Source organism: Spinacia oleracea, chromosome 4, assembly GCF_020520425.1.
Source record: "Spinacia oleracea cultivar Varoflay chromosome 4, BTI_SOV_V1, whole genome shotgun sequence".
Classification (NCBI taxonomy): Eukaryota; Viridiplantae; Streptophyta; class Magnoliopsida; order Caryophyllales; family Amaranthaceae; genus Spinacia; species Spinacia oleracea.
In genome coordinates, this window is record NC_079490.1 from 6,726,568 (window position 1) to 6,754,396 (window position 27,829).

At 33.9% G+C, this 27,829-nt stretch overlaps 4 protein-coding genes and 1 pseudogene across 13 annotated transcripts; 3 read left to right on the plus strand and 2 right to left on the minus strand.

Moving 5' to 3' along the window:
• The first annotated feature begins 3,008 nt into the window (after positions 1-3,008).
• LOC110779679 (putative pentatricopeptide repeat-containing protein At1g12700, mitochondrial) lies at positions 3,009-10,763 on the plus strand. Of its 10 annotated transcripts, XM_056827782.1 has the most exons (4): positions 3,009-6,157; positions 6,239-6,337; positions 6,567-7,721; positions 10,348-10,763. In XM_056827782.1, exon 1 carries the CDS (start codon positions 3,450-3,452, stop codon positions 5,265-5,267), a length of 1,818 nt encoding a protein of 605 aa, XP_056683760.1. In that variant the 5' UTR covers positions 3,009-3,449; the 3' UTR covers positions 5,268-6,157; positions 6,239-6,337; positions 6,567-7,721; positions 10,348-10,763. The 10 variants fall into 10 exon arrangements, with proteins under 10 accessions (XP_056683760.1, XP_021839853.1, XP_021839857.1 ...); XM_021984161.2 differs by having other exon boundaries at positions 3,009-6,731; positions 7,359-7,721; XM_021984165.2 differs by having other exon boundaries at positions 3,009-6,731; positions 7,446-7,721.
• On the minus strand, positions 9,144-10,488 carry LOC110779680 (peroxidase 5-like). The gene is made up of 2 exons (XM_021984166.2): positions 10,236-10,488; positions 9,144-10,012 (listed from the first exon to the last, which is right to left on the minus strand). Exons 1-2 carry the CDS (start codon positions 10,452-10,454, stop codon positions 9,269-9,271), a joined length of 963 nt encoding a protein of 320 aa, XP_021839858.1. The 5' UTR covers positions 10,455-10,488; the 3' UTR covers positions 9,144-9,268.
• Positions 10,764-12,433: 1,670 nt separating the features above from the next.
• On the minus strand, positions 12,434-13,516 carry LOC110779681 (peroxidase 5-like). Its single transcript, XM_021984167.2, has 2 exons — positions 13,313-13,516; positions 12,434-13,207 (listed from the first exon to the last, which is right to left on the minus strand). Exons 1-2 carry the CDS (start codon positions 13,514-13,516, stop codon positions 12,434-12,436), a joined length of 978 nt encoding a protein of 325 aa, XP_021839859.2.
• Positions 13,517-18,444: 4,928 nt separating this feature from the next.
• LOC110775795 (peroxidase 5-like) lies at positions 18,445-19,944 on the plus strand (annotated as a pseudogene).
• Positions 19,945-24,675: 4,731 nt separating this feature from the next.
• Positions 24,676-26,896, plus strand: LOC110775801 (peroxidase 2-like). The gene is made up of 2 exons (XM_021980397.2): positions 24,676-24,951; positions 25,935-26,896. Exons 1-2 carry the CDS (start codon positions 24,739-24,741, stop codon positions 26,691-26,693), a joined length of 972 nt encoding a protein of 323 aa, XP_021836089.2. The 5' UTR covers positions 24,676-24,738; the 3' UTR covers positions 26,694-26,896.
• Positions 26,897-27,829: the final 933 nt, after the last annotated feature.

A 27,829-nucleotide genomic window follows, 5' to 3' on the forward strand; every position in this document is an offset into this window, starting at 1 on the left:
AGTCAGATAAGACCACCATCGGTCCACCGCCACCATTTTCTCTCTCCTCTACCAAACTCAACCCCTGATTTTCCACCACTCACCCTCTTAGCTTGCAACCAATCTCTCCTCTATAACTATTCCACCGCGCTTTCATAACGATCACCTCCAACGCCGTCTTCACGGGTCACGACTACCACCTCCATAACCATCTATCCACACCTGTAACCGTCTTGTCCATCGTTGCGTTGCTAGCTGTTTATCCCTTCAATTGCAGTGTGGAGCGTATATGTCAAAGGTTACAATCCATATCCTCTGGTCTGGATTGTTTCTCTAATTAATCACATGAAATAATTAGAGAAACTGGAATATAGATCCAGACCAGAGGAAATGGTTGCAAGCTTCCAGTTGCTCTAGTTATGACATGAAATATTCTTTGTAAAAAAAATAGAATCACATGAAATATCAATGATTTAGAAAGAAGAGGACTTATAGGGATGGAGGTTTCCTTTAAGAATCGAAAGAGATGAAATTTAGAGTGAAATCCGCAATATTGATTAGTAAAAATAAGGGAAATTAATTGTATAATTAGAATATGTTGATTAATTTTTGTTGTTAGTAACTGGTTTGTGTGAGAGATATAGGGGGTGAATTTGAAATGATTATTTGAAATTCTTAGTTTTTAACAAACAAAGAATTTGGAATTGAATTCCAGTATTTGAATTTCCACATTTGAAATGAATCATTTCAAATGAAATGATGTATCCAAACACTACCTTAGAGAACATTGTAAATTAGGGTTTTCCTATTTGAAATTCCCACTTTCCCTCTTCCATCAATTGATCTCTTTGCGCCCTCTTCCATCAGTCAGGTCTTCACTGCCATTCTCAAATTAAAACACCTTCAACCTTATTCCACCATTATTACTTCCACCATTATTACTCTGTCCAGGCAGCCTGAAACAACGGAATCTTACTCTCATCGGCTCATCGCTGTTTTTGCTGACATGGTGATTTAATTGAATTATTTAATTCTAAAATAAATTGGATATTTAATATTTATTGATCTTTTTGTAAAACTAGCTATTTGTTTCCTTATTTTATCTTTTTATTTTTGTTAACATACAGTTTCCTTATCATATTAAGTCTCTAGTGTTATATTCTTGTATAGTACTGGAGAATTATGTATTTTAGGAAACTAAATATCTTGTATTTTTGTGTATATGGATTATTCTAGTTTCCTACTAGGTTTTCGGCACCTAGAACATTATGTTGTATACTCCCTCCGTTCCGGAATACTTGATCTGTTTTACTTATCGGGCCGTCCCTTAATACTTGACCTGTTTCTAAAAATGGAAATATTATAACAATATTATATTATTTCTCACTCCACCCCTATTAACCCACCTACCCCCTACTCCATACAAAAAATAATTAAAAATTCAACCCATACTCTCCCTCAACCCCACCCTTTACACATTTCCCACTACTACATTAAAATAATACCCCACTATCAACTACTACCTATTAAATTAAATAAGTCAATTCAAGTCCCTTAAACTCTGTGCCGGTCAAACCGGGTCGAGTATTAAAAAATTTCCTACTCTCATATTTTGTCATATAAAAATCATATTTTCCATAGAGATCGACGGTTGAGCTTTGTCAATGGAGAACAATGTCACAGGGCAGAAAGAAGACATGTTGAGTTCACTTCCAGACGATATCCTCACCAAAATACTAAATTCTGCTTCCACCTCCGTCCTATCCACCCGATGGCGTTATCTCTGGACCGGAATCACCAACTTTGTCGTGTTGTCTGAAACCGGCAAACCCCACAACGACATCCTTTTGTTACAAAACCTTGTTTTTTTAAATTTTAGTGGTTCCAAACAAGGGTAAAGTGAAAAGTTAGTACTCCCTCCGTATTTTTTTAAGAGATACACTTGGTTGGGCACGGGTCTTAAGAAGAATAAAAGAAGTGGGGTTGGGGTAGATATTTTAATAAATAAGTACATTGGGGACCATGTCTTTTTGAACAAGTGGAGGTGGGGGGTGGGGTGGGTGTAGTTAGGGGTGTTTATGGGTGGTTAACCGTCCCGAAACTTGATTCGGTTCGGTAACCGAAAATTTCGGTTCGGCATTTTCATGAACCGTAACCGTACCGTTTAAACCGGTTACCGTTTAAACGGTTAACCGCGGTTTCGGTACGGTTACCCGGTTAACCATAAACCGCTATTAAATTATTTATTTTTATTTTGGATCACATTTATCGTATTATTTTTTTACAAAAAATAACAATCTGAAATAGAAGATCAAGTCAAACAAAAATAAGTGTAAACAATGTCTAAAATTACACAAGTTCATCAACTTCAAACAAAAGTACGAAGTAACATACTTATTGTTTCAAGAAAGGACTAATGGGCTAAGAGCCTAAGAAATAAGTACACTAATTGGGCTAGTTGTGCACAAACAAACATTTTTTTACTTAAATACTTTACCTATAATTTTGTGATTTTGTCACCTCCAACTAAATTAAATTGAATTATTTTTTTGAAAAAATAAATTTCGGTTTATTCGGTTAACCGTTTTGTCAAAAATTGTAACCGTAACCGACCCGTTTAACCGTTAATTTTGCCGGTTCGATTACCGTAACCGTTTATATTATTTTTTCGGTTCGGTTTACCGCCCATTTAGGTCGGTTTTTTCGGTTTTCGGTACGGTACGCGGTTACGGTTTTTTATGAACACCCCTAGGTGTAGTTGTAAAATTATTTTTTAATTGGATGGTGGGTCATAAAGTGTAGTAGATATATTATTTAATTAGGTAGTGGGGTTGATAAGTTACCAAAAATGGCAAGTGTATCTCTTAAAAAAATACGGCCGGAAAAGGCAAGTGTATCTCTTAAAAAAATACGGAGGGCGTACATCTATAATTAGAAACAGGAAAATAATTTTGGGACGCTCGTTTAGGAAAGCAGGAAGATAATTTTGGGACGGAGGGAGTACGAATTAAGGAGTAGTGAAAAAAAAAAACAGTCAAGAGACAAAAGGACCCTTACCCTCTCCTTGATCCTTCTCCTTCTACGCCGGTCCTACCTTCATTTACTAACCAGCCAGCCCATCCACCGCCACCGCTGCCACCACCACCACCGCCACCTTCGTCTACTCCTAAGACACCACCAAACCTTTAATCTTCACAGATATCCTCCTTATCTCCCCCTTTCTAAGAATCTCCAGAGAAGCTGAAGGAGAGGGAGAGAAAACCGCCATTGTTAGGATTTTTCAGCCGACGGAAAGAGAAAAAATTCGCAGATATTGTAAGTCGGAATTTTCAAATGATTACAAATTTACAACTGGAAATTGCTAATGTCTCACTTGGCGCTGAGAATTGAGAACTGAGAAATCAAAGAGGAAAGCAGCAGAAGCAATACCTTCATTCTGCAATACTCCGTGTAAAGGAGAAGACACAGAGATGAAGATTACACCTCAAGCTTTTGCAGCCTTCTTCCATGGCGGTAATGCTCTTTATCCTCCTTTTCTATTTCATTCCAGACATTTTTCTCATTTCCCTTTCCCTAGTACAATACATGTTGCTATTCATGATCGTCACCTATTTATCAATTCTGTTAGAGATCAATGCAAATTAGGGTTTACTGATCTTAATCATCCAATTTCTCTCTTCCGCCAATTAATCTACTTGCGTCCTCTTCCTTCTGTTATCGATTTCAATCAGCTCTTCACTTCTATGCTCAAATTGAAAAACCTAAAACCTCATTTGACCATTATTTCTCTCTCCAGCAACCTTGAATTATCGGGTATTCGACCCGATAGGTATTCTATGGGTATTCTTGCCAATTGTTACTGCCATTTGGGCAGAATTGATTTCGGTTTGTCTCTTATGGGTAAGTCCCTTAAGCTTGGTTATCCTCCAAATTGTATTACCTTTACCACTTTGATCAATGGCTTTATCCACTGTGATGAGCTTCCCCAAGCTGTTCAATTATTGGACAAAATTGTTAAGCTTGGTTTAAAACCTGACATTGTTACCTATGGTGCAATGATCAAAGGGCTCTGTAGGATAGGCGACAATGCCGGCGCTCTCAGTTTACTTAACAAAATGCAATCAGAAGGTCTTTGTAAGCCTAACCTTCTCATATATACCACTGTTATTGGTAGTCTTTGTGAGGAAGGATTATTAAAAGAGGGCTTGGACCTGTTCTCTGTAATGAAAACTGAGGGCATTCAACCTGATCCTGTCACTTATATCTCCTTGGTTCGAGGCCTCTACAATTCCGGCTGTAGGGAACAGGCTAAGGTTGTATTGGATGAAATGATAGAGAGCAAAATAGCACCAAATCTTAAGACCTACAACATGCTGGTTGAAATGTTTTGTAAAGATGGGAGTGTTGATGATGCACACACCAATCTAGAGCTTATGATTGAACGAGGATTAACTCCAGATATAGATACTTACAATGCTTTACTCAATGGTTATTGTTGGCGTGGTCATATGAAAGGTGCCAATAAGATACGTTACCTAATGGAAAAAAACAATTGTGAGCCTGATCTTTTGAGTTTCAATACTATGATTAATGGATATGTGAAACTAAAATGCATTGACAAGGCCCTCAAATTATTCCAAGAATTGCTTCTAAAGAGAATAAAACCTGATGTTTTTACGTATAGTACTCTAATTGACGGCTTGTGTAAAGCCAGGAGAATTACACATGCAAACCAGTTGTTCACAGAAATGCAAGCTCAGAGAGTTATTCCAAATGTTGTCACGTATAATTCCTTACTTGACGGCTTATGCAAAACTGCACGGTTTGATGAGGCACGAGCAATACTTGAAGATATGGGCAGTAAAGGAGTTCAACCTGATACTGTCTCTTACAATATCCTAATGAACAGCTTGTGTGAGGCTGGACACCTTGAAGATGCAGCAAATTTCTTTTCTGATCTTGTGTTGAACGGTCTGCAACCTAGTCTTGAAACATACAATATAATGGTTAAAGGCTGCTGTAAGAAGGGATTGATGAATGAAGCTGCTAAAATATTGAGAAAAATGGAGGAAGACGGTTATTCCCCAAATAATGTCACTTATAATTTGATCATCAGAAGATATGTTTTCAAAAAGGACTTATCGAAAGCATTATACTACCGTGATCTCATGCTTAGCAAAGGATTTAAAGCTGATGCATACACTTCCTCATTACTTGTTGACCTCTTGTCCTCTGATAACTTAGTTCAAGGGTCTACATCAGAAGCTTATCAACTGAATGGAATTTAGATGACAGCAAGTTTGCTAGATATTTTATACCTTGGGTATTGATCTGTTGTTCTCCAGGTATCTTATTTATCTTTCTGTTAGAGTAATCAATTGCTTATGCAGGGGTCTTTCCTATGTTGCTATGACTACTCAATTTGTTTTTTTGGCAACAAGTACAAATATTGGTTTTCTGTGAGTTCTGTAGAAGTTCAATGCTCTGTATTTCTTCTGTATCTTCATGAAGAACATGCTATTCCTTGTCCTAAGTTAAGATTGTTCTGTCTTTCCTGGTTATTTGCTTTATGACTAATAGGAATATACAGGGAGTGCTAAAAATTTGGATGAGCACCATTGAAATAGGCACTCCAATTTAAATCTGTGGTGTTTGGACTGCAGAGATGCAAAGGGTTACATGAGCCATACGGACAAAACAAACCTGTAGAAACCATGTACATCATACTTGGAGCATAATCCGATATACTAAAAAATCTGAATTGGAGTAGGAGAATTGGAGAATATGAGCTGCAGCAATGAAGCAGTGGTAATATCCAGCATTCCAGTCTATTGGGTTTGATATCCCCATTTAGTTAGGTAGTAAGCCTAGTATCTGCAGTACTAGTCACTTCATTTCACTCTTTGCTCTTGTTTTTCATTATTTGTTCCACCCATGAAGGTTAATTATGTGGTTTAATTGTTCTTTCGACATGGTAATAACCCTGTCAATAATGAAAATTGTAGATATACACAGCTTCTCTCAATTTATTGAGAGATGACTACTTGGGATGGACCAAAATTTGCTATTGTTTCTTTTGTCTCCATGAGTGCTTTTGACAGCTTGTGTGAAGCTGAACGGTTTAAAGATGCAGCAAATATCTTATCAGATCTTCTGTTCAAGAGTATGCAACCTAGTGGTAAAATATATTACTGGTATAATGATTGATGGCTTTTGGAAGAATGGGCTCATGAGTGAAGCTACTGACTTAAATGGACAGGAAGTGCAGTTTTTACAACAGTGTCACTATCATACAGCTGTTGGAGGATTTATTCTCAATAATGATATTCCAGGTGCATTATACTACTGGTTATGGTTGGTAAGGACTCATGCTGAGATTAAAGCCTTGCTCATCGAGTCATCGTGCATATTTCCTACAATAATAAGAGGTTGCTGCAAAAGTTCATTGATTGACATGAAGTTGAGATTATGGCCACTGTGAGGAGTACTAGAGACTTTAGATGAGCACCATTGACTTTCTTCTTTGTGTTTTAGTCAAAAACAAGAATGACACTCCATTTTGATTTTCTGTGTTGCTTATACTGCAGGAATACAGTCAACTGATCCATATAAAACGTCCCAAGACTCGTGGTGGATGAAAAGTAAATCTTTATACTCAGGTACATTCTTCCCTAGAGTATTCTGTGGAAAACTAGAAAATCTCAAACAGTTTAAGGGAAGATGAGCTGCTGCAACAGAGAATCACAGCAGTGGTAATTTTCTAGCCTTTGGAGTTTGATATCACAAATTAGTTAGTGAATATTATACTTGTCTGATGCAGTTCTCTACTAACATACTTCTATTCATTTTGCTCCTGTCCTTGTACATGGTTGTAGTATTATTTGAATTCGACCCTCTCACTTTGCTGCAAGTATGGTGAAGAGGAACATTTAACTAAGAAGGAAGTAAATGACTTGAGTCTTTTAATAGGCTAATAAAAGTTGGCTTATTGCATGAGATATGCCATCTGTTACTGCTTGAGTTTAGTGTCTTTGTATTGGTTTTTTTTTTTACCAAAAAATTAAATAACTATGACACTGATGCTTGTACCATGATTTTCCTCACTGTGTTATCTGAGAAATTCTGGCAATGGTAGGCTAAATTTCTCAGGCTTTATGCTAAATGGTTTCTAGGTGGATTGATTTTCCCTCTTCTCCGTTTTCTATGCACCACCAACAACCCAACTTAGCACTCAAAGTTTTTCACGGTTTGTTATAGTCTTGAAGGTTAAATATGCAAATCATCTCTTGTCCATTTATATGCAAATCATCTGTTGTCTATTTAGATGGTTTGTTGTATCTTAATCTGTATTCTACATGTTATATAATGGTGACTTGCAGATATATTTCGCTCTCCCAACCTGGCAGAGTGGCAGTGACCAAATCATGCTACAATTACCTGTGTGTCTCTTTGAATGCTTTTGACAGCTTGTGTGAGGCTGAAAGGTTTGCGATGCAGCAAATCTCTATTTAAGGGTCAACGAATTCAATGACTAAAGGCCTCATGAGTGAAGCTATATCCGGAAATGGAGAAAGGGCTGCTTTTCCGACAATGTCACTAGTAACACAGTTGGATTTATTCTCAATAACGACTTACCGAGTGATAATAGGAAGTTGCTACAAAAAAGTTCGTCAACTGCTGATTGCGTCAACAAAGAGTTTTTCACCTACATACTCAATATCGAAGAGCAATGATTCAGTCAGGTTAGTTGTCGTTGACTCGTTGTTCTGTAGATTTCTGCATCTCTTTTTTTAAAGAAATAACACCATTTTCATGTCAATATTCTTTGAAGTTTGAACAGTCCCTGTAGTTCTGTTTTCATCATATTCAGACATTTAGTTTGATGTTTTATCCAAATGCTTTTTTGGATGTTAACCTTCTGACCTTTGAATTTAAATCCTTGCATCGTGGTGTTGGGCCTGCTGGCACTAGTCATTCTTTGGGCTTTACTATCTAAACTTCCACAAAATATTGACACTTGAAGATTCTTGTCTATATTGTTTTAGAATTGATGTTGATTCTAGATTAAAAGTTCGTCTGCAATTAAAAATTTTTTGAGTAGAAGTTCTTCTGCGTTGTTTTTTTTTTTTTTTTCAATTATAGAATTGTATTATTATTTAAGATACACGGAGTAGTAGTGACGATAGAGTAAGGACTAAGGATACATTCTTTTCACCTAAAGACTATTGCACTTACTAGCTTTGTGTACAGTACTTTAGCTAAATTCTATTCACCTGAAACCATTGAGCTTACTGTTTGAAGTTTATTAGATTTGATTAGAACTTATTTTTTAGTGAGATGAATTTACAAGCTCTAATTGAACAATTGTGAATACAATTGGACAATCGTCAGAATTTATTGGCCCTCATATGAAAATATTAAATGTAAAGTTATTTTTTCTGTTAAGTGAAGAAATAACATAGCTTATGTTTTAACCGGGGTAAAAAAAAAATAACATAGCTATAAGTAGGGAATCACATGTTAATTTGTTAAAAAGGACCTTTTATAACCCAATTTTGCGAGAAAGGGCCTTATATAATTTTTTTGGTGAAATCACACCTTAATGTAAAAAAAATTTGCGAGAAAGGACCTTATATAATTTTTTTGTGTGAAATCACACCCTAATGTAATTTTTTTTTTGCGAAAGACAACCAAAAGTAAATTTCCGGCATTGATTGAGCTTTTACGGCCATTGACTTGCACGTGTGACTTTTTTTTGCTAATCACACCCAACTTTCCTCCAAAATTCTAAGCTTTAAAACCTAAATTTGAAAAAAAAAATCGAAATAAAATCAAGTTTGAAAATTCAAGACTCGGGAAAATCAATGTCTTTAGCCAACGTAAGCCACACGTGTTGCTCACGTGCAAGTCAATGGCCGAAAAAGCTCAGTCAATGCCGGAAACTTTCCTTAGGTCCTTTCTCGCAAAAAAAATTACTTTAAGGTGTGTTTTCACAAAAAAAATTATATAAGGTCCTTTCTCGCAAAATTTGAGTTATAAAAGGTCCTTTTTGGCAAATTTGCCTTCTATTTATGTATAGTTTCATGCATCCATCTGTATTTTGTAATATGGAGTAATGAAAAGGAGTCATAGTATAGCTAGTATCAATATGAATCATGTAATCATATGATGTAAATTACTCCATGCTTCCAAGATTCATTTATGGATTAATAAACTACATTTCCGCGTAATTAGTTTTCCTACAGAGCTTTAGAATAGCTCATCAATCAAAAGCCAAAGCTAAACATTACTAATTAACCACCCTACAGTCTTTCCTAATCTCACCCTGACTATCAGTGAGCACGTCAATCGAACCCATATGAACCATAGCCTCAGCAAACTTTTCAGCCCAAACTTCACCTTGACAACCAAATCTCTTCACCATACTTGCAGTTTCAGAGCTGTTCATAAGACTTCGATCCGAGATAAACAATCCTCTCTTGTTTATAACATTTTGGTAATACTTGTTGTCTAACTTATCAGGCGTGACAAAATCTTCAAAAACAGTAGCATTTGTAGGAGAATCATTAAGGCACTTGGATTTCAACATTCTAGCAAACTCAGGGTCCAATGTGAGACTCGGATCAAGTGTTAGGGTGAGAATAGAACAATGTGAGACTCCAATAGAATGTGCTCCTGAAAGTGTGACCATTTCCTCTAAGGAAAGACCTTTTCTTTCAAAGCTCTGTTGGAGTATCTGCAAGTTACTAAAGGGTGAGGGTAGGTTCTGATCTGGGTCTTCTTTAAGTGAGACTCGCCCGTCTCGTCGTCCTGATTGTACTGTATAGTTGATTCCTCCTAATTCGAAGGCACTGTCTCGGGCTGCAAAGGCTAGGATGTCTGCACAGGAAACTGTTTGTGGGCATCGAGCTTCAAGCTCGGCCTTTGCCTCATCAATCACCTCGTAACCCCGTAAACTTGGATTGTTTATTATGTTGTCCTTCTCTGTTTGGTTCATTGGAGTTGAATCAAGTAGTATTGAAGCATCACAACCCTGAAAAACTTGTATCAGTGCATGAACCATGAAAGTATCCATACTATATAAGATAATTATTGATTTTTGGAGAAATTTCTTCTTCCATTTTTTGAATTATATTAACTTACATTATATTTTTGTCAAATTCATAGTTAGTTTGTACTGCATAAAACAAATTTTGTCATATTATGGGATTGTCCAAGTTAAAAAGTGCTATGTATAAGGCTACATGTATACATACCCTCACAAAACAATCATGGAAATGCATTCTTATAAGACCGGCTCCTAATCCAGGATTCCTTGTAACCACCTTGTTTACTACATTCCTCACAATTTCCTCTGCTGAAGGACAGGTCTGTTCATAGAACCCAACCTTCAGAGACGAAGACAACGAGACTGAAGAAGACATACATGCCATTGCGAGAAAGGAGAGCATGCGAAGGACTGAAGAAGTCAACATTTTCAGTCGAAGAAAACAAAGGATAGATATGAAGAGTACATATAGATGGACAAGGTAATTACTTTACTGCATAATTGTGTTATATATCAGTGTTTTTGAGGTTAAAAATAATGTTTGATAGTCAGAGAAAACTGGAGTGTGTGGTGTTTATATAGACAAGAAAGCATGCAGGTAAATGCAGATTAAGTAGTTTAATATGTGTATTAGTAAATGGGAATACAAAGTTAATGAAAACGTGTTCAATGTTTAGAAATGGTTAATCAATATCAGTGTCGCAACAGCTAGCTGTAGCTACACAAGTTCTTGAAATAGGGTCGAATATTATCGTATATTGTCTTAATTTGTAGCTTGAATAGTGCAGTTTCTTTAGGATGGCCATTTTCCTTTTTGGGATTTTCCTTTTTTGGGATTTCTCTATTTGTTTGTCCCATACCTTATTTAGTAACTCTCACCTCAAAGACTCATCTTACCAATCCATGTATACTTTTTACACCCAAAAATTAATAAATTGAACTTCCCTCTATGGGGCTATCTTTTGGGACGAAGGGAGTATATATACTATGATAGTCGAGACTACACTGAATCGATAAAGACCAGCCATTAATAAGTCCTGCGAATGTGTTCCGTTAGTTTTTAAGGATAGATATGAAGAGTATATATAGATGGACAAGGTAATTACTTTACTGCAACATTGTGTTATAATATCAGTGTTTTTGAGGTTGAAAATGGTTAAATTGTCGGACAAAACTGGAGAATTGTGTGGTGTTTATATAGACAAGTAAGCATGCACTTAAGTGCAGATTAATTGGTTTGATAATGTACATTAAGAAATGGGAATACAAAGTTAATGAAAATGTGTTCAATGTATAGAAATGGTTATTCAATATCAGTGTCTCAACAGCTAGCTGTATCTACACAAGTTCTTGAAATAGAGTGGATAATATCGTACATTGTCTTAATTTGTAGCTTGAAATCTTGAATAGTTCAGTTTCATTAGAATGGCCATTTTCCTTTTTTGGATGTCCCTATTTGTTTGCCCCATACCTTATTTAGTAACTTTTTTCACTTTTTCCACACGAAACCAATAAAGATATTTCATGCTCATTTATCATAATGTTATGTTCTTTTAAGTACACTTATACGCTGAAAACATTTCACATATCTCCATAATTTCATATGCGCAATAAAGAATCATGTTCTTCATCTGATACTAAATTAATTGATCAAAACAAATGAAAACGGAGACTAGGATTGTATTTTAACTATAGGGTTGTATACTTGTGTTTTAACTTAGGGCAGAAAGAATATTTTGACTTGGGTCAGACTGATTGGTGGCAAAAAAGTGACTAGCCCACGGATCCACGAAGCAACCAAGACGGGCCATTTAGAATAAATTGGCTAGTCGGATTGGTTCGAATTATATCTGTAAACGGGCCTTCTTATTTATTTCCATTCCACTTCCTTTCCAACATTCATACTAAACACCCCTTAGCTTTATTGAAAAAACATATTCATAATCATATACTTCCTCCATTTTTTTATAATTGCACCATCTTGGTTTTAGCACTATTCACATATTCTTATATAGTTATTTTTTGTGATTTATATGTAAGGAAAAATATATTCAAGTAGGATCTTGTTAGATTAGTCTCGAAATATACTTTAAAATGATCAAATTTTTATAATTTTTTAAAATTTATAATGAGAGATATTAGTGGTTAAAATAGTGCATTGGCAAGCGTGAAATCCAAGATGGTGCAATTAAAAAAAAATGGAGGAAGTAAGCAGTACGTAGGAAATGCTAAAAAAATCCCAAGTTCATTCATTTATATGTATTTTACTTACAAATGAATCAATTAAACAAACATAAATACGTACACTTGCATTGTAAATCAAAAGAATCAAAGAATTAACTCTCCACACTCGCACTCTAATCCTAAGGGAGAAAAAGAAAATCAAGGCAACTACTAAACTAACAATTAATGATTAATAACCCTACAACTCTTTCTAATCTCACCTTGAGCACCAGTGAGAACCTCAATGGAACCCATATGAACCATAGCTTTACCAAACTTATTAGCCCAAACACCGCCTTGTCTATTGAAGTTCTTCACCATACTCATGGTGCTAGGGCTAGCCATAAGACTCTGATCCGAGGTTAACAAATCCCGTCTGTTCACCACATTTTGGTAGTACTTGTTGTCCAACCTATTAGGTGTGATAAAATCTTGAACAACAGTACGATCAACGTTACTAGGCGCGTTACTTGGACACTTGGATTTCAACATAGTTGCGAATCGGGGGTCCAATGAAGGGTCTTGTGGGTAAGTGGCATTGAAGGTGTAAAGTCGTTTCGTGAAGGAAGAACAATGGGAGACTCCGATGGAATGCGCCCCGGAAAGGATGACCATTTCCTCTACGGAAAGGCCTTTTCGTTTAAAGCTTTGTTCGATTTGTGATAGGTTGAAAAAGGGTGCGGGTAGGTTTTGGTCCGGGTCATCCTTAAGAGAGACTCTTCCATCACGTCGACCTGATTGTACTGCGTAGTTGATCCCTCCTAGCTTCGAGGCACTGTCTCGTGCTGCAAAGGCTATGATGTCTGCACAAGAGACGGTCTGTGGGCATCGAGCTTCGAGTTGTTTCTTTGCCTCGTCGATTACTTCGTAGCCTCGCATACTTGGGTTGTTTGCTACATTGTCTTTCTCGGACGGTTTCCCGGGGGTTGAATCAAGTAGGATTGAAGCATCACATCCCTGAAAAATTATAATGAGGAAATTTTAGAATGTGTACATAATGGACCATATCATAAAATTAAGTAGGATATTGTTGAAAAAAACATATAGTACATAGTTACATACCCTGACGAAACAATCATGGAAATGCATCCTGATAAGGCCAGCTCCTAATCCGGGATTCCTTGAAACCGCGTTATTGACTACATTCCTTACAATTGCCTCCGCCGAGGGGCAATTCCGTTGATAGAAACCGACCTTTAGAGCAGTAGAAGAAGATATACATGCCATGGCAAGGAAGAAAAGCATACAAAACACCGAATTCAACATTTTCACTAGGTTTATTACAAATATGTTGTTTGTTTTAATGTGTTGAATTGTTATACTTTCTTTGTTTCTTAATAGATGTACGTGTTTGATAAAGAATGTGAGAGATAAGGATGAATAGAAATGGAGGGATGGTGATGGAGTTTATATAGTAGTTGAAAGTTGATCAAATTCAAGAAATAAAAAACGTGTAAGCAGCTTCCAAGCATGCAAGTTTTGAATAGTTCCATGTAATTTTTGGTATTACCAAAATTGGCAACTCGCAAGTGGTAAACTATACTCCCTCCTTTCCTTTTTGTTGTTCCCATTTCCTTTTTTGGCATTTCTTTTTGTTGTTCCCCTACTGAATCTTTACTATTTTTGGCCATAGTTTTTTTACAAATTTACCCTAAGATTCCCCACTATTTACCAAAAAACCTTAAGATTCTACTCTTATTCACACCTAAATTTCACCACTTTCATTATTTTATTCTTAAATCTTCCCCATTTCCCCACCCATTTGAACCGTCCCTATCATGAATTCATGACAAAATTCATTTCTCTCTCTCTCTCTCTTAATTTCTCTCCTTCCTCCTTTCATTTTGCTCTATCTCTCTCTCTCCTCCAAAACCTCTGCAACTCTCAAGAACCCCAAATTGTTCTTCATTTTCCATCTTACTCTCACGTTTTTCTCTCTCTCTCCTCCAAAATATCTGATTTTTTAAAACTCTAAGATTCTCTCTCCTCCACAATATCTCTGTTCTTAAGATCTGGAGGTGAAATTTTAGATTGCCACCACCACCACACCTCCGCCACCACCACCCGCCGGAAAAAGCTGTAGAATGCGTATTATGGCTTTAGATGGTGAAATTCGACCATGAAAACTCTAGATCTAGAGTTTTCATGGTCGAATTTGGCCTCCAAATCCTCAAAATCGTGATATTGAGATCACGTTGGTTTGAATTTATTTTTGCCTTCTTATTTCGAATTTTTTAGGTTGATGTTTGTCGATTTTTTTTACGAATTTCTGGGTTATTTTTTGTTGAAATTTTGGGTTGATTTTGGTATGGTTTTTTGGTTGATTTTTGTCGATTTATTTTGGTTGATTTTGGTCGAATTTTAGGTTGAATTTTGTTATTTTTTTGGGTTGATTGTGGTCGAATTTTTGGGTTGATTTTTATCGATTTTCTAGGTTGATTTTGGTTTGAATTTTTGGGTTGATTTTGGTCGAATTTCTTGTCGAATTTTTGAGTTGATTTGGTTGATTTTTTGCCTTGATCTTGGTCGAATTTTTTGGTTATATTTGGTCGAATCTTGGGTTGATTTTTTCCGAATTTTTGGTTGATTTTTTGTTGATTTTTTGGTTTGAATTTTCTGGGTTTGTCAATTTTTTGGGTATTTTGGTATTCTGGGATTGATGATTTTCTTGGTATTTTTGTTTTCTGGGTTTGTCGATTTTCTGGGTTTTTTTGGTTTGGTTTGTCGATTTCATGGGGTTTTTTTGGTTAATTTTCTTGATTTTTCTAGTTTGATTTTTCTTGATTTTTTTGTTCGAAATTTGGTTGATTTTTCTGGTTTGAAGTTAATCTGCTTTTTTGTTATTAATAATAAAATATCTCCCAATTATATTATTTTTTTAATATTTTCTCTCTCCTTACTTTATTTTAAATATATAATCTCTTACACACAATCATTATTCTTACACCCAATCATTACTCATATCCCAATACAACTCAAGATTCCAGTTTTCTTAAAATCCCCCCAACATTCCTTATGGGAACAACAAAAAGGAATGGAGGGAGTAGTAGTTAATAGTTATAGCCACCAGCAAGCAGCTTCTTGGCCTTTTCCTGTCATTTTCACCTAAATAAATAATCAATTAGTCAAATAATACTATATTTAGAAGTAAGATAATTATTTATTTGTTTCAGACGCCTATATTAACATAAAAATATACGAAATACGAGTATATGATCAATTTTGAATGCTTTTTGGAGGGATTGCGTAGAATGGCTCGATTTGGGTTTTGGAGGACTTATATGAAAAAGGATATTCTTATTATCTAGTATAGGATTGCAGGTAAAGAAAATTATCCTACTGAACCTACATTTTCGCATATTAGGCTATTAGCTAGCTGACCAGCTTAGATACGCAAGTCAACGCTTAAGAGTAGAGAAGAAGGTAAAGAAATCCCCATTTCTGAAAAATTCTAACCTCAAGCCAAATGGTAAGGCTCGAACTAAGGTGACATTCCCACCATATCCACCAACCTTGTCTGATTTACTAGGTAGAGATTACTAGTGCGTATTTTCTAATATATAGAGGCTCCCAAATTGCATGAATTTCTTAATGTCAACTTTGGTTAAAGGGTTATGCTTAATTATTTAAATGTTTTGAAAGAAACAAATCATTTATTCTTTTCGCTCGAAAACTCTTTACTTGTACTTATTGGTATAAAGGTATTTTTCCTTATCTTACTGAAATCCTCGAACTTTAAATTTATATTTATGAAAATTGAGTTTATGTTTCTTTTTTTAAAAAAACTTTGCCAAATTTAAATTGATGGTAAGGTTTTTGGCGACGTTTTTTTTCTTCTATTATATTGAATCACAAATCATAACTTTGTTCATTCCTTGTAGATGTTGATTGTTTTATGACTTCCTTCGTTTTTTTTCTTCAGTTACAAACTTACAACGTTTTTATTGGGACATTTCTTTTAAGTTGCAATCTTTCTGTTTTGACAACTTTACTCAATTGACTTTACCAAAGTACCTCATCCATATTTAATAAGCCATATTTTCTCCTTATGATATCTGAAAATGGGGACATGATTATAATTTACTACATATCCACTTACATCTCAAATTTATACGGAGTGTAAATTGGATTGAACAGTAAACAGATTGCAATTAAAACCAAACGGATGAAGTAATTATTTTTAAATCATACGGAGTACTCCGTACAAATTGGTGTGCTCAAATCAAAGCACACGATCCGTATTGTGAGCTTAACGGGATAGTTGAAAATCTGAAATAAGTGAGAGTCAAAGTTTCGAGAAAAAAGTCAACTAGCCAGCCTCTAGTACAACCGATTAAGTACGTGCATTGAATTGTTCAATAATTAATTAATATATTAAGTTCTTCAAAGTTCAAACGTAGTAGTTGAACAAAAATATTACTTGTATTATTTTACTGCATTTAATAGCAAGTCCAATTTCCGTAGTTTTTAAAGTTTTGCATTGTACGTAGTAATTGGTTTATACATACGTAATCATGCAAGTAAGAGCTAGTGGAACTCATCTAATCATCTTACTTGCTTCGGGTGTAAGGGTCTTAAGCAATGATGAGCGGCCCTCGAAACTAGGTAGTGTCTAAGACCGTGTTCTCTTCACTTGATCTGGTTTGATTTTTCTAGTTTATGGTTTGTCTGATCTGATCTGATCTGAATGTTTTATGTGAATGTTTTTTGCTTTGTCTGATCTGGGGTGGCTGAACTGGTCTGGTGTTTCAAGTATGACCTAATAAGCAATAAGAATAAGGTGAAGAGAACAAAGTCTTAATTCTATTTCGTTTAATACATGTTTTAACTGATGTCGAAAAAAATTGCAAATCCAATAGAAGTACTGTTGAATAATTCAAAGAAATTGAAGACGGAAACAAGGTTCATTTGTACACACTCCTATCCTAGTAGGCTAGTAATCCTACATATTGAACTTAGTCATCAGTAATCGTTTCTACTCCCTCCGTATTTATTTAAGAGATACACTTGGTCGGGCACGGGTATTAAGAAAAAGAATTGAATGAAATAAAGTAATAAAACAAGTGGGGTTGAGTAGATATTTTAATAAGAAAAAGTAGTGGGGACCATGTCATTTTAGGGAGTGTGGGGTGGGGATGGGGTGTAGATATATTATTTAATTAGATTGTGGGGTTGATAAATTACTAAAAATGGTAAGTGTATCTCTTAAATAAATACGGCCGGAAAAGGCAAGTGTATCCCTTAAAAAATTACAGAGGAGTATAATTGAACAGCTTCAAACTTTGTATATATGAATTAACCATAAATCTTATCCTTCCATTTATCTTGAAAAATTAAAATTAAAAAATAGTACGTAATCTAATTTACATTTACATATATAGTATGTAATTAAAAAAAATATATTAGTTACGATACAAATAATTTGTTTCAAGTTACATGTAACCTTTATTACTTTGCCATTTTTTATTACCTCAATTATTCAGAGGTTAGAAAGTCAAACCCTGTTTAGTTTTTTTTGCAGCAAGTCAAGCCTATTAAAGGGAAAAAAGTCCATATAAACAATAAATCTAGAACTAACACGCATCTCCATTAACTAATTAGCTAATAAAAGCCCTATTAAAGGAGAAAATCAAAGGAACAAATTTGTTTAATGTTAAATACAAGTTCGTTTCCGCCATTAAAAGATAGAGTTCATTCCACAAGTCTAAAGAGGTTCCACCTTAAAACCATGTGGTAATAAGAGGAGTAACTCCTTAATAATGTGGGACATTATATGTGTTGTTTGTTAAGGCTATGATTCAACATTTTATATGCTTAAGTATTTATTGATTACAAGAAATAAGTAAAATACAAACATATGGAGAGGGATTTGAGCATGTGATCGATCGATAGCATGTCGCGACCTCTTACACGTGTCTTTAGTCCTAACCAATAGGTAAAGATCGGCCTCGTTGGTAGGAATAAGTAATACGTAGTAGTCGTATATAGTTGATGAAAAACATAGGACTAGTAAAAATAAGTATACATTAGTTAATTGCAAATTTTATGAAATTGTTGATAATTCAAAAGAGTGCATTACACCCAAAAAAATAATTAAAAATTAAAAATTCAAAGGAAAACAAGGTTAATATAATTAAGGTCCATTTTTGTGTATTTAATACATTATTACATTGCTAGTATATATACTATCTAGCTACATCAAAAATCTTAACCTCATTTCACACCTCTATCAACATAATTACAAGTATTTAACAAGCTCGAATTTTATTTTGGAAGGTGATTAAGGCAATAATAAACATGCAAAATTCAATAAGTTTTCGCTTCCTTTTATTCCTTACTATATCCACGGTGTCCATGGCATCCAATCTTCAGGTTGGTTTCTATGGACAAAGTTGTCCGTCTGTAGAACAAGTAGTAAGGAAGGTTGTATACAAGGCCATTTCTCAAAATCCGGGATTGGGAGCTGGCCTTATTCGGATGCATTTTCATGACTGCTTTGTTAGGGTATGTATATATACACTTGTACATTACGTACAATGTTTACAAAGTTGATATAATACGTTGACTTATGTTTTTTTGTACTCCCTCCGCTCTCTTAAGTTTCACTCACTTTTTGTTTTGAGGTATTTTTCTAAGTTCTACTCACTTCTACTTTATTTGTTATGTCACCCTTATTTTGTAGGACCAATTAATATTTAGTGTAGTAATTTGTTATTCTCTACATATCTCCACCTTAAAGCAAAAGTTACCACTTCTGATCTCTTTTTCCTAGGTTTATGTTGCTACAGTAACTGAGTAGAAGTCGGTAAAACAGAGAGAGTGTTTTTTTTTTGGTTTGGAGTATAATTGCTCATGTAGTTATTTTGATTTGCAGGGATGTGATGCATCAATCCTACTAGACTCAACACCGAGCAATCCAGCAGAGAAAGAACACCCAGCAAACTTCCCAAGTCTAAGAGGGTATGAAGTCATTGACGAGGCTAAGACAGAGCTCGAATCCCAATGTTCGAACACAGTCTCTTGTGCAGATATCATAGCCTTTGCAGCTCGAGACAGTTCCTTAAAACTAGGAGGGATCAACTACGCAGTACAATCAGGACGAAGAGACGGAACAATCTCGAACATTTCTGAACCAACTACAAATGTCCCGAAGAAAGTTTTAAGAGGAAAGGTCTTTCGTTAGAAGAAATGGTCGTCCTTTCAGGAGCTCATTCAATCGGAGTCACACATTGTTCCGCCTTCAACGAAACTCACCCATATTACCCTTCTTTAGATCCTAGCTTAGCCAAAGTATTAAGGAAAAAATGCCCTAATTATCCTTCTACTAATGCTAATAATGATCCAACGGTTCCCCTTGATTTTGTTACGCCAAATAAGTTGGATAATTTGTACTACAAAGACTTGCAAAATAATAGGGCGTTGTTAAACTCGGATCAAGCTCTTATGACTACGCCACCAACGGTAGAGATGGTGAGGATATTCAGGTCGCAAGGTGGAATTTGGGCTAACAAGTTTGCTAATGCCATGGTTCATATGGGTTCTATTGACGTGCTTACTGGTACTGAGGGAGAGATTAGGAGGAATTGTAGGGTTGTTAATTACTATAATTAATTAGTACTACGTACAATGTATTTGTTTAATTTTCTTGTACATTATAAGTATTGTTTGCTATAGTATAAACCATTCTTCAATCATATTTAGAGAAAATAATGTAAAAATTCTAAGGATGAATTGAGTGAATAATAAGTTTTGATGTGTTTGATACATTGTACAAGGAGATTATAATTATAACTCATGCTATATTAGTCGTTGTATTTTCGTGCATCTAAGAATCTAATCTATATAATCAAAGCGGGTATTTTTGTTGAGATATTAGAGCGCCACGTATCTAATCATTACAATTCGGCCAATAAGAAAATAGATTTTCAATTTATTTTAGAATTAAAAAAAATTGAAGGCCACATAATTAAATACTAACAAATTAGATAGAAGATTTTGAACAAACTTAGAAAATGTAAAAAACATCTTTTTAGATAAGATATAACTTTAGTTAAAAGTAAGCTTGGAATTGAATAAGATAAATAATTAGAGTTTATAAGATAAAAAAACATCTTTTGTGTATGAGTATATATAAATCCATGAGATGAATCGTTAAAGTTACTCCAACCGAACCAAATACTGTGTTTACTTAAGATTTTATTTATTTAATTTAAGTTTATTTTTCCTAATTGATTTGTTCTTATGATATTTGTTTTGTTGGGAGAGTTTTTTTTAGTTTATAATAGTAAGTTTTACTCTGTATTAATAATTTATTTATTTATTTATTTATTTATGTTTAACATATTCATTGTATTGTGTAGTTTCTGAGATACTAGACCGCAATCTAAACTATCATTAGAAACTGACATATGAAAAATGAGATTTGCAATTTTTTAGAATTAAAGCCACACAAGTAAACCAACGTATGAGTTTGGAGATGTTAATTACGGAGTAGTAATTTGTATGTAAGACGACTATTTAAAAGGATATAAAATAAATAAATATTTTTTTAAAAGGTAAAATAAAAGATAAATGGGTACATGAACAAAAAATAAAAAGATAAAAAAAAACGTTTTTTAAAGAAAAAAAGAAGATGATAAATTAGATAGTAAATTTATTTATCAAAGCATGCTGGGTATAATCATGTTTTAATCAAAACCATCATGATCTCTATTCAAGATATTTATCACCTTTGCATTGAAAAAAAACAAAGCGAAATACAGATGATTCTTTAAGATAATAAAAATAAAAATAAATTTGATATAAAGTATACGGGAGTATTATTTAGATTTATTTTTAAGATAAATATTTAACAAATGTGATAATTTTTTATTTAATTAGACACTGGAGTTTAACATGCATATGTTAACATTTTAGTCACAAATGCACTATAAAAACATCTGTTTTTTGTTCTGGAATATATGATGTAATTTCAATCAATTAAGTGCAATGAAACCACTTACCAAAATTGTAACAATTTCTACAATATGTTTAATTATAGAATAAATTTCTAAAATATGTTTTCTTTTAATATTTCTCTAAATATGTTTATCGTCATCAATATTACTGAAAATAAATTTTACATAACTTTATAATAGTTACTCCCTCCGTCCCAGATTAGTTGTTACACTTTCCTTTTTCATCCGTCCCACATTAGTTGTTACACTTCTAAATTAGGGATGACCCCACAATTATTATATTGTCTCTCTCTTCCCACTATATTATTTTTTGTCCCCGCACCCTCTCTCATTCATTAAAAAAATACCCCACTAACTCCTTTCACATCTACTTTTTCAATAAAATAACAATTGATAACCAAACAACCACTTATCACCTAAAACTTTGTGCAAAGGCAAGTGTAACAACTAATTTGGGACGGAGGAAGTATATCGTAAATTACTCATTATTGTTTGACTTTCCTCATGATTTAACCGGTACTCAGTCTATTATACTAGCTTAAGACCTGTACAACACAATAATATTACTAAATATGTTTACGGAGTATTATTAATTACTCGTAAATAATGATTTATTATTGAGAAATAGTTTTAGTGAAACAAAATTTATTTGTACGTATGTGTGATTGAGAAAAATATGAGATACCAATTAAACACGACGCAATAAAATTTTAAAATTGTATAAAACATAATTAGTTCAAATTGGTAAATTAAGCATGACGTACGAAGGTGATACGAAGGGAGGGGAGTGAAATTCTGGTAGAGTGCAATCAAAAGGAAGGAAAAGAAGGAAGCACGGGAATCCGCTTGAGTTTTTGCGGGAACTTCTGCGTGAGTTTCAGCAAGTTTTCGCGATCAAAAGTTGCAGTATGGCAGTGGGACTCCTGCACGTAATGAGAAGCTTAAAAAATGAAGACCATTTCTTTGAAATCCAAGAAAAATATAAACGTTTTACTCATGGGGTGGGCTAAGCCCGGGTAGGCCCCTTGGATCCGCCTCTGCATGCATGCATTCATGTAATTTACTCGATTACAATAGATCACATAATTTTTTTTATTTTTTTTAAGGAGATTATCCATATGGTTGATTGTGTGTTGTCCGATCTATATTAATAATTGATGTATACTTTCTGGTTCTTTTTAATTATTTACAATGTTTTGACTTCACGTTGAGAATTTCACGAGGAGATTGACGGCTGTTTCAAACTGGAAAACTAGTAATTTAGTTATTGAGGAAATGGTAAGGGCCTTATAAACTTGAAAATTCGGGTTTCAGGTTGTTTGATACGAGTATGACATATGGGATGTCGGATTTGCTTGATGCGAAGAATATGGAGAGTTGGTACACCATGTGAACTTGTTTACTTTAGAAACTTGAAAATTTAATGTCAACTCAAAGGATTTTATAAGTACTCCGTACTATCTAAAGAAAATATATTCATTGAGAGCAGTGATGGATGTTCTATATGGTTCGGGTGGGCTCGCCTCCCCGGGAAAATTTCCTAGTACTTCATATATATTTAGTTACGGTCTCCTTAAAATTTGTGTACAATTATATAAATTGCATACTACTCTATATATATTTAAATTTTCTATTGGTCCATCTCGTAAAAGTATTAAAATCTGCGACTTAGAGTACTTCTATTGGGAAATGGGAGAAAAGAAATTGGTGTTTAATGAAAAAGTAAAACAAAGCGTGGACGTTGGAATGGTGGGTCGTACATCATATATTATATTAAAATCTCCGAAGTTGATCACCCAATTGTTTGTCCACGTTTACTTTTGTATACGGGAGTACAAACTCACAGGCTACCAATGCTGCGGGACAATTATTTATTATTTTTTTAGGAGAGAGAAGGAGAAGAATAGGGAAATCAAACATTATTCTTAAACAAAGGTTTTCATTCTATTCTCCTTGATTCTCATTTTCTTTCTCTTTCCCCTTATCCTATCAAACGGCTCCTCAATCCTTAAGTTCGGACATTGGTTCATTTGCTTATTTGTAGTGAAACCAATAAATACGGAGTACTACGTACTAACTAATTATTGAGTCCGTTGAAAGAACAGACAATATGTGGTTGTTTAAGCGTCTTTTAAAGTTTAACTAGTTTTTGGCCGGGCTCGAGCGATGTCCCGAGTCATTAATTGGATAATTGAATTGTGTCTGTTGCGTAAAAATAACCCTCATTCTTTTATTAAAATAATTGTTCTTTATTTCATTATCATTTACTGTTTTCCATTTTTCATTTTTCATTTATAGAAGATACTATGTAACATGTATAACATTAGATAACCATGTGGATAAGTCATTAGTGCACAAATTATGAGGTCTTGGGTTCAAATCCTTTTATTAAACTACATTATGTACTTCTAATTTTGAATTACATGTTGATGACATAGAATGACATGTGTCGAATTGAAAATGGGATGACATACTTTCTTAGAATTGCCTTTTAATATATAAAGTACGTATAGATTTTTAATTTTTGAAGGAAAGTACGTTATAGATGATACTTAAGTACTTAACTATATATTATTCGGTCATAAATAATAATTTAGTTGATAAGATATTGATACATGCATCCGTTTGTATGGTGATCGTTGGACGAATATGAAGGTTCCTTCCATATTTGGACACACTCAATATGGAACTAAAAACTCCGATTTATTTTGACACACCAATTCGAGTAATTTGGGCACAATCAATATAAGACTATGAGACAGAAATTTTATGCTATACTCACATAAAGATGGGTCAAAATCGAAAATACGATCAATTCAAAGGATTTAATTTAATTAAGCAGTTGAAGAAAAAAATACTCCATAGTAGCTAGGGACGATGATAAAGGTCGCAAGTTGCGACAACATTTAGTTGTCGCAATCTTACGTGTCGCAGTTTAATTGGTACATATAAGCGCCACGTAGGCTACGCATCATCATAATATTTTTACTATTAATTTAATATTTCTACTACGAAAATATGTAAATAAGGTAGCCGATATAAAAAAGGAAAAAAAATTAGAATATTAAGATTTTCCTACCTTTTTTTATAACATGTATAATAAAAAATATAAGTTAAATATTTTAATTTCCAATTTAAATCATGACACATAAGCATGTCAAATCATCATTGTGACACGGCTTAAAAGTCGCATGTTGCGACCTTTATCATTTTCGTAGTAGCTAGTACTTAATTAATTGCAAAATTAATTGCATGACATTGTTGATCAAATCAAAGGACTATTAAGGTCAATTTCGATCTCCAGGTTGATCCTGTCACACGTTTTTGTTCCCATACTTTGACATAATCAAATTAAATCCCCTTTCCCCTCGAACTATATAAACACCTTGATCAAATCTTAATCAATTAAAACCTTCATCTCTGCTGTCAAATCAAATTGTATTCGTCTTTTTGTCTGCAAATTAAATTTTTTCCAGATCAACTAACTGTACTTTACTAGCTTACATTTTGTTCCAAAAGCAAACCGCGAACATGAAAAGCTCCATTACGTTTAGCTTACTTTTAATCCTTGCTATGTCGTCAACAGTTTGCATGGCGTCTGATAATCTTCAGGTAGGATTCTATCGGCAAACTTGTCCATCAGCAGAAAGGATTGTCAGGAATGCAGTAAACAGAGCTGTTTCCCAGAATCCTGGATTAGGTGCAGGGCTTATTCGGATGCATTTCCATGATTGTTTCGTCAGGGTATGTAACTATGTATAGTTTTAATAGAACAACATCTACAAATCGCCATTATAAGGCAAATTTGTCAAAAATCATGTTACAAAATCGGATTTTTTAACTAAAAAAAAGTTCTATTTATTTACCTTATACTCTCTCTATTTTTTTTTATTTTTTTTTTAGTACACATGTTAATGCATTATTGACCATTAAATATCTAAAACTTTTCAATTTGAAAAATTATAAAAAGTTAATATTATAAAAATATATATTATGATTAATCCAACAATATTTATAATAACATTTGATTTTTATATATTGATTAAAAAAATTCAAGTAAAATTTAGTACTTCCTCTGTGTAGAAATACTCGCAACGTTTGTAACTTTTACACTATTCACATATTCTACTTTAACTATAATTGGTGATTTTTATGCTATATAACGCATAGGCGCGCATGTGAGATCTTTTTTAGATTCGTCTCAATTTGTATTTTTTTATAATTTAAGATATAAACGACTAAAATTGTGCATTGACATGTACTACGTATGAAACTGACCAACGTTACGAGTATTAATTTCCAAACGGATGAAGTATATCAATAGCGTCAAAGTCAAGTGATACACTTTAAAAAAAACAGAGGGATTAAAATTTCATGTTGGCAAGATTATGGACGTTGATACAAAATTTCTGCATTGATTTTACCATGTTCATCTTACATGGCATCGCACGGTAAAAGGGTAATTAAATGGCTTGTGAGATATACATGGTACAGTAAACCCCGAAAATTTGAGTTAAACTTCATAATTTGACCAATGTTACTATCTTAATTATTCTATAAACATCTTTTATATTACAACATTTTTTAAAAAAAAATAAAAGACAATTTCTCGGAAAAACCCGATTTTATAAGGTACATTTTGACGAATTTTCCTTATATAAATGATTTGTTACCTACATAGCTAGTGTATTAAAATTTATATAATTTATAATTTGTGTGATTTTCAGGGATGTGATGCATCAATTTTACTGGACTCAACACCGGGAAGCCAAGCAGAAAAAGATCACCCAGCAAACTTCCCAAGTATACGAGGTTATGAAATCATCGACGAGGCAAAGGCAGAGCTCGAATCCCAATGCCCGAATACTGTCTCTTGTGCAGATATCGTAGCATTCGCAGCTCGAGACAGTGCCTCGAAATTAGGAGGGATCAACTACGCGGTACAATCAGGACGGAAAGACGGAACAATCTCAAACATAAATGACCCAACAGGAAACATTCCTCGACCTATTTTCAACTTACAACAACTCGAGGAAAATTTTGCGAGAAAAAACCTTTCGTTAGAAGAAATGGTCGTCCTTTCCGGGGCTCATTCTATTGGAGTCACACATTGTTCTGCCTTCAATGAAACTCAACCACAATACCCTTCTTTAGATCCTACCCTAGCCAATGTTTTAAGGGGAAGGTGCCCTTATCCTGCCGTTGATGTGAATAATGATCCAACGGTTCCCCTTGATTTTGTAACGCCAAATAAGTTGGATAACTTGTACTACAAAAACTTGCAACATAACAGGGCACTTTTGACCTCGGACCAAGCTCTTATGGCTACACCCGCCACGGTGCAGATGGTTAGAAATTTCGGGTCACAAGGTGGTGTTTGGGCTAACAAGTTTGCTAATGCTATGGTTCATATGGGTTCTATTGAGGTACTTACTGGTACTCAAGGACAGATTAGAAGGAACTGCAGGGTTGTTAATAGCTACTAGTGGAAATAATGCTACATTATTATGTGTACATTAATATTTGTTCATTTCTTTCATTTACTTTATAAGTTCGATTTGTTATGTACTTTATTCAATTGTATTTAGAAAGGATAATGTTGATTTTTTTAAGGATGGAGTGAGTAAATATAGTTTTCGAAGTTCTTATAAGATAAAAATAAAAATCGTATGAATGCGCTTATGTTGGGTTAATCATTAGACCGTCTCTCCAAATATTAGCGGTATGTGCGAAGGATACCATCACACGGTGCAAGATCTTCTAAGTGTTTGTAACAAGTGTCAGGAGTATCTTTGTTTGATTTAATTTGTTAAGCACTTGAAATATTTAGATTTTTTTAGATGTTGATAACTTCTTATTAATGAGTTGAATTTACTTTTAAAAAAATAAAAAAAACTCGAAATCAACTTTAATTTTTTTTATATATACTACCTAAGTTTCTAAATAGCTGCACCGTTTTAACTTTTATTACAGAGTACTATTTATTTATTTTACTTTGACCATAATTTACTACTAATAAATAAAACAAAATATAGTTATGTAAAATATTATTGGGTTTGTATCTATATATATTTAAAAGTTTATAATTTTATTAATACATAACTAGCTCTTGAGCCCGTTCTAAGAACAGGCAATTAGTTGTTGTTTACGTGTTTTAAAGTTTTAACTTTTTTGAAGGTTTGTGATTTTAGGGGAAATATATGATTAGATAGTGGTGAAATTTGAAGGTTGAAATAATATATAAAAATTAAATTAAATGGTGAATTAATATTTAGTGTTAAAGAAGTAGATGAAGTGTAAAAAGTTGAATGAATATTATTAAATGGTAAATTGATGTTGAATGAAGAAGATGAAGTGGAAGAAGCATTAAAATTGTAAAATATAGCAAACAACAAAATAAACAATTGAAAGAAAAAAATAAAGAGAAGAAGAGGATGCCACAGGTCATCTAAACATCTATGATATTGCTCTTTAAATACTAGGTATAAATCTAATATATATATATATATATATATAAAGGAGGCATATTTGCTGAAATATTAGAGCGCCACCTAGGATTACTAATGGTTTCGGCCAATGAAAAATAAGATTTCTAATTTATTTTTGAATTAAAAAAATCGAT

Coding starts and splice junctions, on each gene's coding strand:
- LOC110779679 (XM_056827776.1), top strand. CDS start 3,450: ATGAAGATTACACCTCAAGCTTTTGCAGCCTTCTTCCATGGCGGTAAT.
- LOC110779680 (XM_021984166.2), bottom strand. CDS start 10,454: ATGTTGACTTCTTCAGTCCTTCGCATGCTCTCCTTTCTCGCAATGGCA. Junction 10,013..10,235: donor TCCATGATTGTTTTGTGAGG/GTATGTATACAT, acceptor CAAGTTTTTCAG/GGTTGTGATGCTTCAATACT.
- LOC110779681 (XM_021984167.2), bottom strand. CDS start 13,516: ATGTTGAATTCGGTGTTTTGTATGCTTTTCTTCCTTGCCATGGCATGT. Junction 13,208..13,312: donor TCCATGATTGTTTCGTCAGG/GTATGTAACTAT, acceptor ATAATTTTTCAG/GGATGTGATGCTTCAATCCT.
- LOC110775801 (XM_021980397.2), top strand. CDS start 24,739: ATGAAAAGCTCCATTACGTTTAGCTTACTTTTAATCCTTGCTATGTCG. Junction 24,952..25,934: donor TCCATGATTGTTTCGTCAGG/GTATGTAACTAT, acceptor TGTGATTTTCAG/GGATGTGATGCATCAATTTT.